The sequence below is a fragment of the Eupeodes corollae genome, chromosome 1 (genome assembly GCF_945859685.1).
Source record: "Eupeodes corollae chromosome 1, idEupCoro1.1, whole genome shotgun sequence".
Classification (NCBI taxonomy): Eukaryota; Metazoa; Arthropoda; class Insecta; order Diptera; family Syrphidae; genus Eupeodes; species Eupeodes corollae.
In genome coordinates this window covers 38,918,360-38,931,623 of record NC_079147.1, presented here as the reverse complement: position 1 = coordinate 38,931,623, position 13,264 = coordinate 38,918,360, and the positions used below count along the sequence as shown (strand labels likewise).

The window sequence follows — 13,264 nt, the reverse complement described above, 5'->3', positions numbered from 1 at the left end:
TTCATAGTGTTACAACTTAGCAACAAAATAATTTAAACAAAACTAAAGAGCAAACATTTTAACTCGATTATTAAATTGGTCGCTACACTATGATTTCGATTGATCCTCAAGTATCTACAGGGTGGCACAAATTGTATCGATCTTATATATTCTATGCATTATAAGAATAAAATTTAGATTATAATTTGGGAATATGTTCGTATTACGTTGAAGGTTTTTGACCCCCCTCCTCCCCTTGTAACGCACCGTAACGTTTTTCTGTACTCCTCCTCCCACTCTCTAAACGTTACGTAACACTCAAGTGACCATTTTTACCCTAAAATCGCAAAAAAGTATTATACAGATTTTATCCCTGGTATAGTTTTAATTACCTTTACGGTAATAATACTAAATAAAGAGATTTTTAATCCGCAACACCTGCGTATATTGTTTATTTTTTATAAATTTTTGGCTTTACAATTGTTTTCATCCTTCATTCTCTCATTTTAGCTTTTCTTACCAACAAACTGTTAAAATAAAATAACATTTTTATTTTAATCTTTGACAATGCAATTATAAATGGAACCCAACTGAAATTAAACATTTTACTCGAAATAAAATCGTATTTTTAACAAAATAAAAAAAAAATCAACTATTAACCAAATATCTAAGTAGGTGTATAAAAACAATTCGATTGAAATTACTGCTCCTCTGTCCATGGGTTTGCTATCCACTCACATTTTTCCATCACTGGCAAGCCACTTGCATCACATTCGTCTTTATCGAGCTAGGAAGCATCTTCAGACGATGTTTCATAACGACACACAATGCAGAGAAACTCATTCGCTCTTCTGGCAGCAATGCGCTGTGGCGCTGTGTTTTACAATGGTCTGGGATATTCTTGCCATGCACGTAACGACAGTGCATTAGAACATTCTTGTGAGATGTGAAATAGATTCCACAGGTTGGGCATACTTTTTTCTTCAGGTCGGATTGTACAGATGTACAAAAGAAATCGTAAGGCATCTGCTTAAACCGTTCTAGAGAAAGTGACAGATCAACGAACAACCTCACAAGAAGTGGCGAAAACTTGGATATTCCTTTGTCTAGTAAACTTGGTACTGGGCAAAGTGGAGGCATGAAAGTATCCGCAAGCACAGATTTCAATGCACTTCTCGGTGGCAGGATTCATCCGCGCATTTTATAACCTGTAAGAAATATTGCCATTCCCGGATGTGAACGCTATACAATGCCAGATTTGGATCTGTTGGATCCTGTATGTTATCTTCGGGCAGTCTACAGTCCGCCGAAACATCGTAATTATCAATTTTCATTTCTCTACACACTTCTGCAAGTGTTTCCCCAGCGTGCTGAAAATTGCGTTTTTCCAAATCATCATACGTAGTCATTCCTTTGTCGTCGAGATTTTTTATTAAAAAAAAATAATCTTACGTATCATGTTGAAAGAAAGACCCTCTCCACCCCTGTAACGCATCGTAACGTTTTACGAGACCCCCTTCCCCCAATTGCGTTACGTATTACTTGAGCGCTCCCCAATCCAGAATACAAATCCTGATGAACTTGTAAATTTCTTAGTTTTTTGTATACAATAATGTTTTTGGTGAAGTTAAGTTTTTTTTTTTAAGTGAAGTAAAGTTCCTAGTTTGAAATGTATGAAAAACTAAATAGAATGCAGTTGACTGCAAATCAAGTCCCTTATCTTTACTGAACCTGTCCAATGCCTCTTATTTTTTTTTAAGGCAAAGCTGTTCTTTTCGGACTATTTTCCATTACTTTTATTAAACAATATAGTGTCCTCACTTCTTCTCCAAAATTTTCCTCAAGCTGTTGCATGATTTTTGGCTTATTAGTCCACGCTTAATTTTTACTTGCGACATATAGGAACTATATGGCAAGTTTTGCATTCGTGCAAAATTTCGAACTCGAGATTTTAATCAAACATGATATTACGATGGTAGAGAAGCCGAAAAAAGTGGGTCCCGCGATTCCGTCCGGTCGGTTTTGTCTGTCTGTCCACGCTCCTACAGCCTAAACCATTGGGTCAATTGACTTCAAACTTGGAAGTTAAGGTTTTCAGCAGATTCGCGTTAGGCGTTTTTTTCATTTTTTTTTTAAGATCAAAACTAACAGTGGCCCCCATACAATTTTTTTGGTCAAAAAACGATAATTCAAATTTTCTCAAAAACAAACCGATAGATTTTCTTTAAATTTTCTCTAAAATTTTATTTTTTAACTTGGCTTCTTTTAATAAGAAAAACATATTTTTGTATTGCTCAGGAATGGTACCGCTCATAGAACCGTTATTTTGTTTTTTAATTTTCTCAGCAACTTATGAATTGATTTCAATAATTTTTTTTCTAAGTAAGCTCTTATATAGCCTTAACAATATGTGATTATCAAAAGTGCAATTTTTAATTGTTTGAATTTTTAAAAAAACATTGAAATTTTTTTTTTCAAAACTCAATATCTCAAAAACGGGTCAACATTTTTTTACAAAATTCAAATGTAAGGCGTATATTTTTATTCTCTAAATAACTGCATACCAAAAATATTTTTAGAACAAAATTGAAAAATTTTATAAACAAAAAATTAATTTAAAAAAAAACCGCTCTAACGATTTTCAAAAAAATAATTTGGAAAATCAACGGTTTTTTTACTTATAAAATGGCATTTGAATTTTTGAAGACAAACTTATTTTTCAGGTAAAATTTTGAATCTTAAAAAAAATGTTTTTTTTAATTATTTTTACTGTATTTAAAGTAAATTATTTTGACAAAATTTTAATCACATTCATATCTTTTATCCAAATTAATGCATTTGGTTATTCATGTATTTTTATAACTACAATTACTATTGTAAATACCAACTATGGCCGTGTAGCGCCACTGCATCGGATTAACGAATATGATATGTTTAATCAACAATCTGTTTTAAAGTGTCTATCAAGAAGTAATATCTTGGTACTTTTGTATACTTATATGATTTTAAAATATTATTCTTTTGCTTGCCTCCGCCTAAATAAAAGAATAAATACTTAGTACAAGTTAAAGAAACGGGCCAGAAAGATTATTTTCTATTAGAATCACTTTTTCAACGTGTACACATTATACCTACCTACTTATAAAGGTATTACGTACATACAACTTCTACAACTACTGCTTACGTATTACTTCATCACTAAAATCCAAAACGTCCAAGAGCCTGACTGTAAACAACACATGAATTTCTTCTACCTGATCCTATACTTGTTTCTTTTAAACTTTAACGAAAAAAATAAACTGACCTTAATAACTCCATGTTTGCGCTGAAAACTTATAGGAAATGCGAAATGGGATTGGATTGTAGTAAGAACCTTCCAATTGCCAATAACATTCCTTCATTATCATCATAAACATGGCTTTATCTATCTAACCTTACTACCTAACTACTCAACCAATAGGAGGCGATCGCCTTATAATTTAAACATTCATGGTCTGCCTCTTTCTTATCTTATTTATTTTCCATCCTGGTTCTTCTTATATGAAATTACAATAAAGCTATCTAAAGGAAAAAAGCTTTTAAGGAACAAGTTGAATCTATATGAATCGCATTGTAGCTTTATAGGTAATAGAAATCATTTTTCATATACAAAGATCGTACACAAGTAAAAGCAGACTTATGAATGTAAATAACAACAAATATGGGTAAAAGATCCTAAACAGCTCACGTAAGCATGCAAAAGTTTGTTTCATCCCCTTATTAGATACAATATTAAGCCATTTTGTTTGTTATATAAAGTGCATTGATATAAATAAAACAAAAACAAATTCATGAACCTTCATATGGGTGCTCTTTATGTGAAAACATATACAAGTGTAGACTTTTTGGGTCGAAAATTAATTATCTCCCTTATTCTGCTGGCTGCTTATGGGAATGGAAATAATATTTTTCTCTCGCTCCCGCTGAATTTCTCCACATTCGATACTAACGCCAACGACTAGGTATCGGACATCGGTATCTTGTCGTCCTAAAAGTTTCGGCTCATGAGAGTACTATGGTTTTCACATACAAAGATCGCGCGGAATTTTTTGAGACAAATCAAATGGCGTTTATATCTTTGAAGACAAACTTATTTTACAGGAATATTTTAAAATCTTATATAAGTACTTTCTTAAACATACTCTTAGCATACAGGAGCAAGTTCGTGCGACCCAGTCGTGCATTTTATTTTTAAATGAGGGTCAGTTAAAATAAGAAAATAGCTATACATACTCGTACTTATCCATAGGACTGATTAAAGACAAGATTCTGAAGGTGAAAGCTGACTTTTAACGATTTTCATTTGAATGTCACTTTCCCCTTCAGATTGCTGTCGTTTTTCAGTCTTTTCCTTAAAATCCACATCCACAAAAAGGGGTCCAATAATTCGATCATTATACAAGGGCGGAACTCAGGAGATCCATTTTTTAGTTGGCATTTCTGAAGTCCTATATTCTGCACTTCTTTTTGTTCAAGATAATGCTAAGAACAAAATGGTCCTATTCGCACATATTAAGTTTGTGAATAAACGCCGAGCATACTGAATGCATTCAACTCGGGAATAAATTGAAATAAGATTACATAAGATGAAAAATGTCGTAAAATTGGTTGCAGGTGAGTTTCTGGCCATTTTTAGAGCCTTATTTATTTTTGTTTTCCTCGCTTTTATGCTGATACGAGTATGTTTGATTTAAAAAAAAAGGTAAAAAATGTTTGTATGTTTTGGGTTCTGATCTGACCAATCAGGACTTATTAAACTGCTTTATAATAAACCTTAAATGATAGAGCTTATGTATTGCAGTAGTACTAGCTTAAATTAAGTTAACTTAATATTCGTATTTTTTTCTTGTTTAAATAGTTTTAAGACTTAATAAAGAATCTAATATTCGACTGAAAGAGAACATTTATGGTATCACTTCTTTTTCGACTCCTTTCTTGTATTTACTCCAAGAGATAAATGTTTAGCGAGGAACACGTTGATCTATTTAAATGTTGAAGTTCACTTTTCCATTTTATAACTACATCATGGATTAAGCAAACGTTCATTTGGAGTTAAAATATTCGATTCTCAATTAGTTTAAATTGGAAAGACTGAAGTCTTTTAGTGACCACAGTAAAATCATGATCACTTTTAGTTAGAAAGTCATTTTTAAAGTCATAACTGAAAATCAGTTGGAGAAGTCAATTGACTCAAAATCAATTTGAATGCATTTCTTTCATTTCATTAACTTTGACTTTAAAAATGATTTTTAACTTTTATTTTAAAAGTGAAAGTTTTTTTCGATTTTAAGTTCACTGAAATTCACTTATCGCATTAAAATATAATGATGAAAATTTAAGGATTTATATAAACAACAAAACTCCCTTTTAGAAAAAAAAAAAATGGCACAAAACGTTCTGAATTCTCTTTGTATTATTTCATTTATTAATTTAAATTTCTTTCTAATTGTTTAAATGTTTAGGATTAAGAAACGCGATCAATATCTGGACTGTTTATGTTTTGTCTATAAAATTACATTAAATAGGTTGTTTGTTATAGTAAAATCGTACCACAACAATAAAACATTTAAAATGTTTTTTTTATGTTTTAAAAATTGAATTTAAATAAGTTAATTAGTTCAGGTTTAAAAGATTCAAAATTGAGGCACACACATTACCGTGTAAATATTATTTAGTTTTTGTTTAAGAAATTATTAATAAACATTCATCTTCGATCCTTACGATTTGTGTCTTGCACTCATTATTCGCATTAAACAAAAATTCTTTATGTTGCAGATATTCATTGAAATAAAATTATAAAATATATTTATTGGTTTTGGGGGAGAATATCAATCTCCAAATACATTCATCAAATATCAGAAATCCAGCAATATAATATACATATGTTTTATTCTCTATTGTACCTATCCACATTCTTCTTTTTTTGTAACCTTTAAAACAGACTTTGATTTTTTTAATTTTCTGCAAATAAGAAAAACAAAATTATTTCTACAGGAAGAGCCTTAAAACTCAATCAACAGCCATATTGATGAGGCGAGTGCGTATTTATTAATAACAAAATAAAAATTTAAAAAAAAAACAAAAAATTGGTCCACAAATTTCATAAAATTAATTTTTAAAAGAAAACTAATTTCAATTTTTTTATATGTAAATGTATTTCAGGACAATTGTATGGCCTGGAAAAATTTTGGGCGTTCTTGAAATATTACAAAAATGGCGAAAAGCTTGAAGTCCAACCAAAACTTACCGAATACCTGAAAAAATTCAAGACTATTGAAGATTTTCGTGTAGTTGCGTCTGAAATTGATGAAATGTTGCAGGGTGTGGGACATCTTAATAGTCGTGCTGCATTGCAACGTCATCGTAGTATTTCGGAAAGTGAGGGCGTCGCAGGTGCAGGCAAACGTCCCAACACAACAATCTCGAATCGTAGTGACTATGTGGGACATCAGCTTCTGGCACAACAGCAAGTTCACTCGCAGCAACAACATCTTCAGCAACAGCAACAGAACAACTACAACAATCGTCGTCGCACTGGATCCTTTGGCAGTGGTCGTGTTCGTAGTGGCTCTTTGGGCAACAAACCCCAAGTGGCCAATCGTAACTATCACTACGGATCGCCAAGTGAGGCAACTCTTCGCCGTAGCGGTGGCAATTCTGGCAGTAGTTCAAGCATTGGGCCATCTTCAAGCAACAGATATCGAAACTTTCAAACACATCAGCATCAAAAATCCAAACAAGTACAAAGAACCAGGGTAGCTCAGGCTCCATCAACAACAGCACCAGCTTCAGCAGCAGCACCGACAGCTGACGGAGCCACAAAGCCGCCTAACTCAAACGAAAACAAAACACCGAACCAGCCTCAGTCAACAGTCAAAACCTCGGAGAATAAAAAAGCTGTAGCATTGTCGTCAGAGAAATAAAGTAATCATTTTTTTAATTAAAAATATATTTTTATACTGAAAACAAAAATAAAAATAAATTAATATTCCCCACATTTCATAAGCTTAATCAATAAAACTAAAAATGAAAGAAAGAAGTATACTTTTTTGGTGCCAAGAGACACAACAAAACTCAAGACTTTTAAAGAAATAATAATAAATACCTTAAACAAATCTAAGAGCTCTCTTCGAAAACAGTGAAATATATTGGAATATAAACGAATATAAACGAAACGAAGTTAAAACAAAAAAAAAAAGAATATATAAAAATACAAAATTATTCAAGTCAAACACAAAAATTATATAAATATATAAAAATAAGAGAAAAATCTTCCTTAATTAATTTTTAAGCATTTAAGCAATGAATGGCGTTCGAACAGATTTATTTTGTTTATGCTGTTACTAATAATTTTATAAATTTTGCTTTTAGTATTGTTGTTAACATTTTTTTTCTTGTTTTACACACACTTACATATTAAATACAACTTTTTTTTTTGAAGATTACCACCAAACGGAAACTATGACTATTTTCTAAGATTTTTTATTATTAATTTTTTTCTCTCACTTCCTTTTTCTTCCTCGATTTCTTAAATTTTTTTTATTAACTATCTATTATTTTGAATTATAAATATTTTGTTTAAAATAAATACAAAAAAAAGCAATAAAAAGTAAAAAAAAATATATACATATAAAGTACATATATAATATATATTTAGAAATACAAACAAAATAATATTATCTATGAAACTATTAAGCAAAAATCATGTTGATCTTCTTATTTATTCGCTTGCTTTTCGTAAACGAATACAAAACAAAACAAAAAATACACAAAAACAAAACATAATGGAAACGAAAAAAAAAATTACAAAAAACAAATAAAAATAAAAATAACACACGCTATACAATAAAAAATAGTTATTATATTACATTATATAATATTCTACAATATACTAAAGAAATCTAATCGAGTTCTAAATTAAAGCTCAATTGTGTAAATAATTAATTTTTCTTTGTAGATTATTCATGATAATAATAAAAAAAAGTGAATTAAAAACAAAAAAAAAACAAACAAAAAAAAACATTAGTTAAAGAAAATGAAAAAAAAAAAATAAACAATTAAATTTAATTATTACAAAATACTATTACATATTATTATTATAATGAATTAAGGGATGATGATTTTTATTAAGTACTATAACTGTATAATTCTGATTTTTATTTAATAAGTTACTTTAAAAGTGATAGCGAAAAAAATCTAAAAAAAAAAATGTTAGAAACTATATAGAAGAAAAGAGAAAAAAAAATAATAAACAAGTTTCCAAAACTGACATTTTTGTGTTTATTTTATTTCCTTTTAATTTAGTATCAGTATTTTTTAAAAGCGATCAATGGATGTTTTTTCACTAACAATGAAAAGCGATATCAAGTGGCCGCCACGGTTACGATGGAATCATCATGAACTTTTCATGAAGTTTTCCATGGCCAATTCGCAAACTCCTGGGGAGTCATTCCGTAATATCCGAAACGGTAGTCGTCAAAAAGATTATTATTAACGATGTCGTCAATAATTTGCTTCACGTAACTTTATCACTACCTATCGTCTCGTTCAATCGTTTTCAGCATAAGTTCGTTTAGTATATTATACTATGACTGAAATGTCAAAATGAACTCAACGAAAGATAATGCTTGTTTAATAACTTGAAAATGTTATTAAACTTGTTTTTTTCTATGGGAAATTTTGAAAATTTGCAAAAAATGCTTTTTTAATAAACATGCCAGTTCCGCAGATGGGGCTCGTTTGAAGCGATTTTCTTATACATAGGTAAGCTGAACGTTGGACGTTATTTAATTCGTCGCGGTTTGTAGCTTTCTCTAAAGCAGTCCACCATACTGCCACACCGTACATTAAAATCGGTCTGATTAGCGATGCGTATAGCTGTGAGACGACACCTAACAGAATCATCGTGATCATTCCGTTTGTACCCTAATTCAAACATAGATCTCATTCCTTTTAAACTATCTTCCTCTTTTACATCTATTCCTTCATTCTTACATTCCCAAAACTATGTCTGCCATCATTCCCAATTAGTATCTGATTGAATAAAGTTGATTTTTAATACACAAAAGACATTTCTTTATCTTTTGATTAATTCATTTGCGAATCATAAGTTTACATGGTGCCGAAACCCAATCTAACTTAAATCTACAAATTTGCAATAAATTTCGAGTAGACGAGTAAAAATCTACAGATTTTGCAATCAATTTCGTGTAGTCAAAAAAAAATATAAAAAGATCCTTTGAGATCTCTGGGTACACAAAATGGCGAATCCACCAGCTGCAGTCGAGAACGTAAATATAAATCATTTTATCCGTCCACCAAAAGCTCTCATAATAGAGCATGATAAAGACATGGCTAGAACATTGAAATTGTGGAAACAACAATACACATATTTCGAGACGGCGGCAATGATGGTTAGTAAACCACAAAATATACAGATTGCGACGTTTATGTCCACAATCGGCCCAATAGCTATTCAACTGTATAATACATTGCCACAACCCGACATTCCTGCTGGAGGAGAGCTCACGTTGATTCAGGTAAAAAATGTTTTCGAAAATTACTTTATACCAAGAGTAAATGTTACGTTTGAACGATATAAATACCACAAGATCTACCAAAGTGATAATGAAAGCATCGATGAACTAATGTCTATTTTAAGACTTCAGGCACAAAATTGTGCATTCGAAAATTTAATTGATGAGATGTTGCGTGACCAGCTAATTTTAGGGATTAAGAATGACGAACTACGAACCCGCCTTCTTTCCCTAGATATCACATTGGAACAGGCGATTGTAAAATGCAAAGCCACAGAAATCGCACAACAACAAACTGCGCACATCACTTAGGAAACTGAAAAAGGTGTCTTATCGGTACGCAATCAATCAAAAACAAATAATTTAATCGATTGTCGAAACTGTGCCAAAAAGCACAAACTCCGAAAATGCCCCGCATTTAGACACAAATGTAAAATCTGCAACAGAGAAAACCATTTTGAAGCATTCTGTAGTAAGCAACACACAAATAAATCTTCTAAATTCTCTTACAACAAAGACAAGACGGTGAAAGCAGTAGCTTGCGATCAAAAAAGCGACACAAGCGATGACAACAGCTGGTCAGCATTCATTGGAAAAGTTGTCATTCCAAAAACACCAAAGAAATCAATTCAGGACGGAAGAAATCCACTTCGAATTTGGAAAAAAGTGCAACATACATCTCGACACTGGCGCAGAATGTAATGTACTGCCAATAAAATTGTTAAATGGCTCTAAAAACACCTTGCTACAAAGCAATATAAAGTCACTCCGTTCATTCGCCAACCACCAGATTAAAGTGCTAGGAGAAGTCATACTCAAGAGCACTGTTGCCAATCAAAAGTGCGAAATAGCATTTAAGGTGGTTGAAGAAGACATCATGCCAATCTTGGGCGCAAATGCATGCGAAAAGCTGGGTCTTGTTCGTAGAATTTATTCCATCAAATATTTCAAATATTTAATGGACTCGGCTGTATTAAAAACGTCGAGTATGACAATGACCTTATACCAAATCCGTGTTTTGAAATTTGCACTCCAAGAAGAATTCCGTACAAGATAAGAGATGATGTCATGAAAGCTCTAGACGAAATGGTTAATTTGGATGTCATCGAACCAATTAAATAACCAACACCAGCTGTTTCACCCATGATAGGTATCAAAAAGAACAACAAAATCAGAATCTGTATTGACCCGACCATCGTCAATAAGAATATTTTGCGTCGACATCACCCGATGACAACAATTGAAGACATTGCTGCGAGAATCAATGGATCGAAGTTCTTCACTCTATTGGACTGCAGGAGAGGCTTTTGTTAAGTTCGAGTCTCAGATCGTACCAAACGTATATCTACTTACGTTCGCAACACCTTGGGGACGATATTGCTGCAAACGTCTTCCATTTGGCATCTCCTTAGCCCCAAAAGTATTCCAACGGATCATGCAAGAACTTTTTACTGATCTCACAAAGGTAAAAGTAGCAATTGACGATATCCTAATACACGCAAGAACAATAGAGGAACTCAGACGCACTACTGAAAAATTTCTAACGATTATCCAAGAAAACGGTCTGAAACTAAAAAGAGACAAATGTCAGTTCGAACAGTCTAAAATAAAATTCCTCGGACATATTATCTATCGTAAGGGCATGTCAGCAGATCCAGAAAAAACAGAAGCAATCCGTCGAATAAAGCCCCCAACTAACCGAAAAGAACTCCAGCGCATCCTTGGTTACTTCACATATTTAAGTAAGTTTATACCAAACTATTCGCAGATGATGACACCACTTCGAAAACTCCTTGAGAAATCAACTCAATGGGTATGGGATGAAATCCAACAAAAGTCATTTGACGAATTAAAAGAAATTATCACAAAGCCACCCGTACTCAAACTTTACGACGTAAATCAAGATGTCAAGCTTCAAGTTGATGCAAGTTGTTCAGCACTAGGAGCCGTACTTTTGCAACAATAACAGCCGGTAGCATATGCATCCAAATCGCTAACCGAATGTCAACAGCGATACTCTCAGTTGGAGAAGGAGGCCCTTGCTATCAAGTTCGGATGCCAAAAATTCCATGAATACGTGTGGGGTAAGCAACTAGTTGTCGAATCAGACCACAAGCCTTTGGAATCAATATTCCAAAAACCTTTACATGCATGTCCAGCTAGACTCCAAAGAATTCGCTTGAGCTTATTGACTTACAACCCAAAGGTGATCTACATAAAAGGATCAAGAATGTTCCTGACAGATCCACTAAGTCGCGATGTTGAAAATACACCTCCAGTTTATGACAGAGAAGACAATAAATTACAAGTTCAATCAGTATTGGCCATAACGGTTGCAGAACACAGTCGCTTGACAAAGTTAACAGCTGCCGATGAATCATGTCAACAACTGTTCAAATACATTTCAACCATATCACCTAATCCATATTGGTACTTCCGCGAAGAACTCTCAGTTTGCGATGGTATAATCCACAAGTCACATAAAACGCTCATACCTGAAGCAATGCGTTATGAGATGTTGATTCATGGAGGTCATCTCAGCTACGAAAAATGTATACGTCATGCAAGAGAATACGTATTCTGGCCAAAACTGACAAAGGATTTACAGAATTTCATCCAAAAATATGCATCTTGTCAAGTTCATCAGCGTATCAACAACAAACACCCCATAGAATCCAAAGTGGTCCCCAAATTTCCATTTGAAATTGTTGTTACCGACCTTTTCCATTTCTTGGAAGAAGAATACATTGTTCTCACTGACAGTAATAATTCAGGATTCATCACATTTAAAAAATTGAAAGAAACAACAGCAAGTAATGTTATCAACTTTTTGAAAAACATTTTTGCTTGCCATGGAATCCCGAAAGTGTTGGAACCGGATAATGTTCCACAATTTTCATCTGTTGACTTCAAAAATTTCGCAAAGCTATGGCAATTCGACCACCGTACCAGTTCACCACATCATCCAAGAGGAAATGGCTTGGCAGAAAGAGCTGTACAAACCACTAAACAAATATTAAAGAAGTGTCACTACGACAATACCGATTATTACATGGATATCCTTAATTTCATGAATACACCTAGAGGAAATATCGGTACACCAGCCCAACGTCTATACTGCAGAAATCTCAGATCGCAAACTCAGTCGCTTATGCCAAGTCAACAAAATAACATCACAGAAGAACTGAACAATTTGAGACATAACCAAGCTATAAACAACAGTCATGGTTCCACACCACCTCAACAGCTAAATATTGGACAGAATGTTCTTACTCGCATCGATAAGAAAGAATGGGATCTTGACCTTGACGAAAACAAAGAAATTCAAAACATACCGAGCTCAGAAGACCCGATTGACGAAAAATCATCTAATCCAACAACAACAACTCAAGCTGAGAATCAACAAGTGAATTCACCACAGAAATCTACTCGCTCTGGGAGGATCATCCGACGCCCACTCCGACTAGACTTGTAAAAAAAGAGGATGTGAGACGACATCTAACAGAATCATCGTGATCATTCCTAATGTACCCTAAGTCGAACATAGATCTCATTCCTTTTAAACTATCTTCCTCTTTTACATCTATTCCTTCATTCTTACATTCCCAAAACTATATCTGCCATCATTCCCAAAACTATGTCTGCCATCATTCCCAATTAGTATCTGATTGAATAAAGTTCATTTTTAATACACAAAAGACAATTCTTTA

The 13,264-nt window shown here is 32.9% G+C and overlaps 2 protein-coding genes across 8 annotated transcripts in view; both read left to right on the top strand.

Moving 5' to 3' along the window:
• The window catches only part of LOC129943356 (la-related protein 1), a 50,478-nt gene extending 42,191 nt beyond the window's left edge, over window positions 1-8,287 (top strand). For all 7 annotated transcript variants that reach the window (XM_056052732.1, XM_056052731.1, XM_056052733.1 and 4 more), the window contains one exon: window positions 6,181-8,287. In XM_056052732.1, coding sequence (XP_055908707.1) covers window positions 6,181-6,941 — 761 coding nt within the window. In that variant the 3' untranslated portion in view covers window positions 6,942-8,287. The remainder of the gene's footprint in view (window positions 1-6,180) is intronic.
• Window positions 8,288-10,818: 2,531 nt separating this feature from the next.
• LOC129954181 (uncharacterized protein K02A2.6-like) lies at window positions 10,819-13,029 on the top strand. The gene is made up of 2 exons (XM_056067923.1): window positions 10,819-11,448; window positions 11,524-13,029. Exons 1-2 carry the CDS (start codon window positions 10,819-10,821, stop codon window positions 13,027-13,029), a joined length of 2,136 nt encoding a protein of 711 aa, XP_055923898.1.
• Window positions 13,030-13,264: the final 235 nt, after the last annotated feature.

Coding starts and splice junctions, on each gene's coding strand:
- LOC129954181 (XM_056067923.1), top strand. CDS start 10,819: ATGGATCGAAGTTCTTCACTCTATTGGACTGCAGGAGAGGCTTTTGTT. Junction 11,449..11,523: donor CCGTACTCAAACTTTACGAC/GTAAATCAAGAT, acceptor CAACAATAACAG/CCGGTAGCATATGCATCCAA.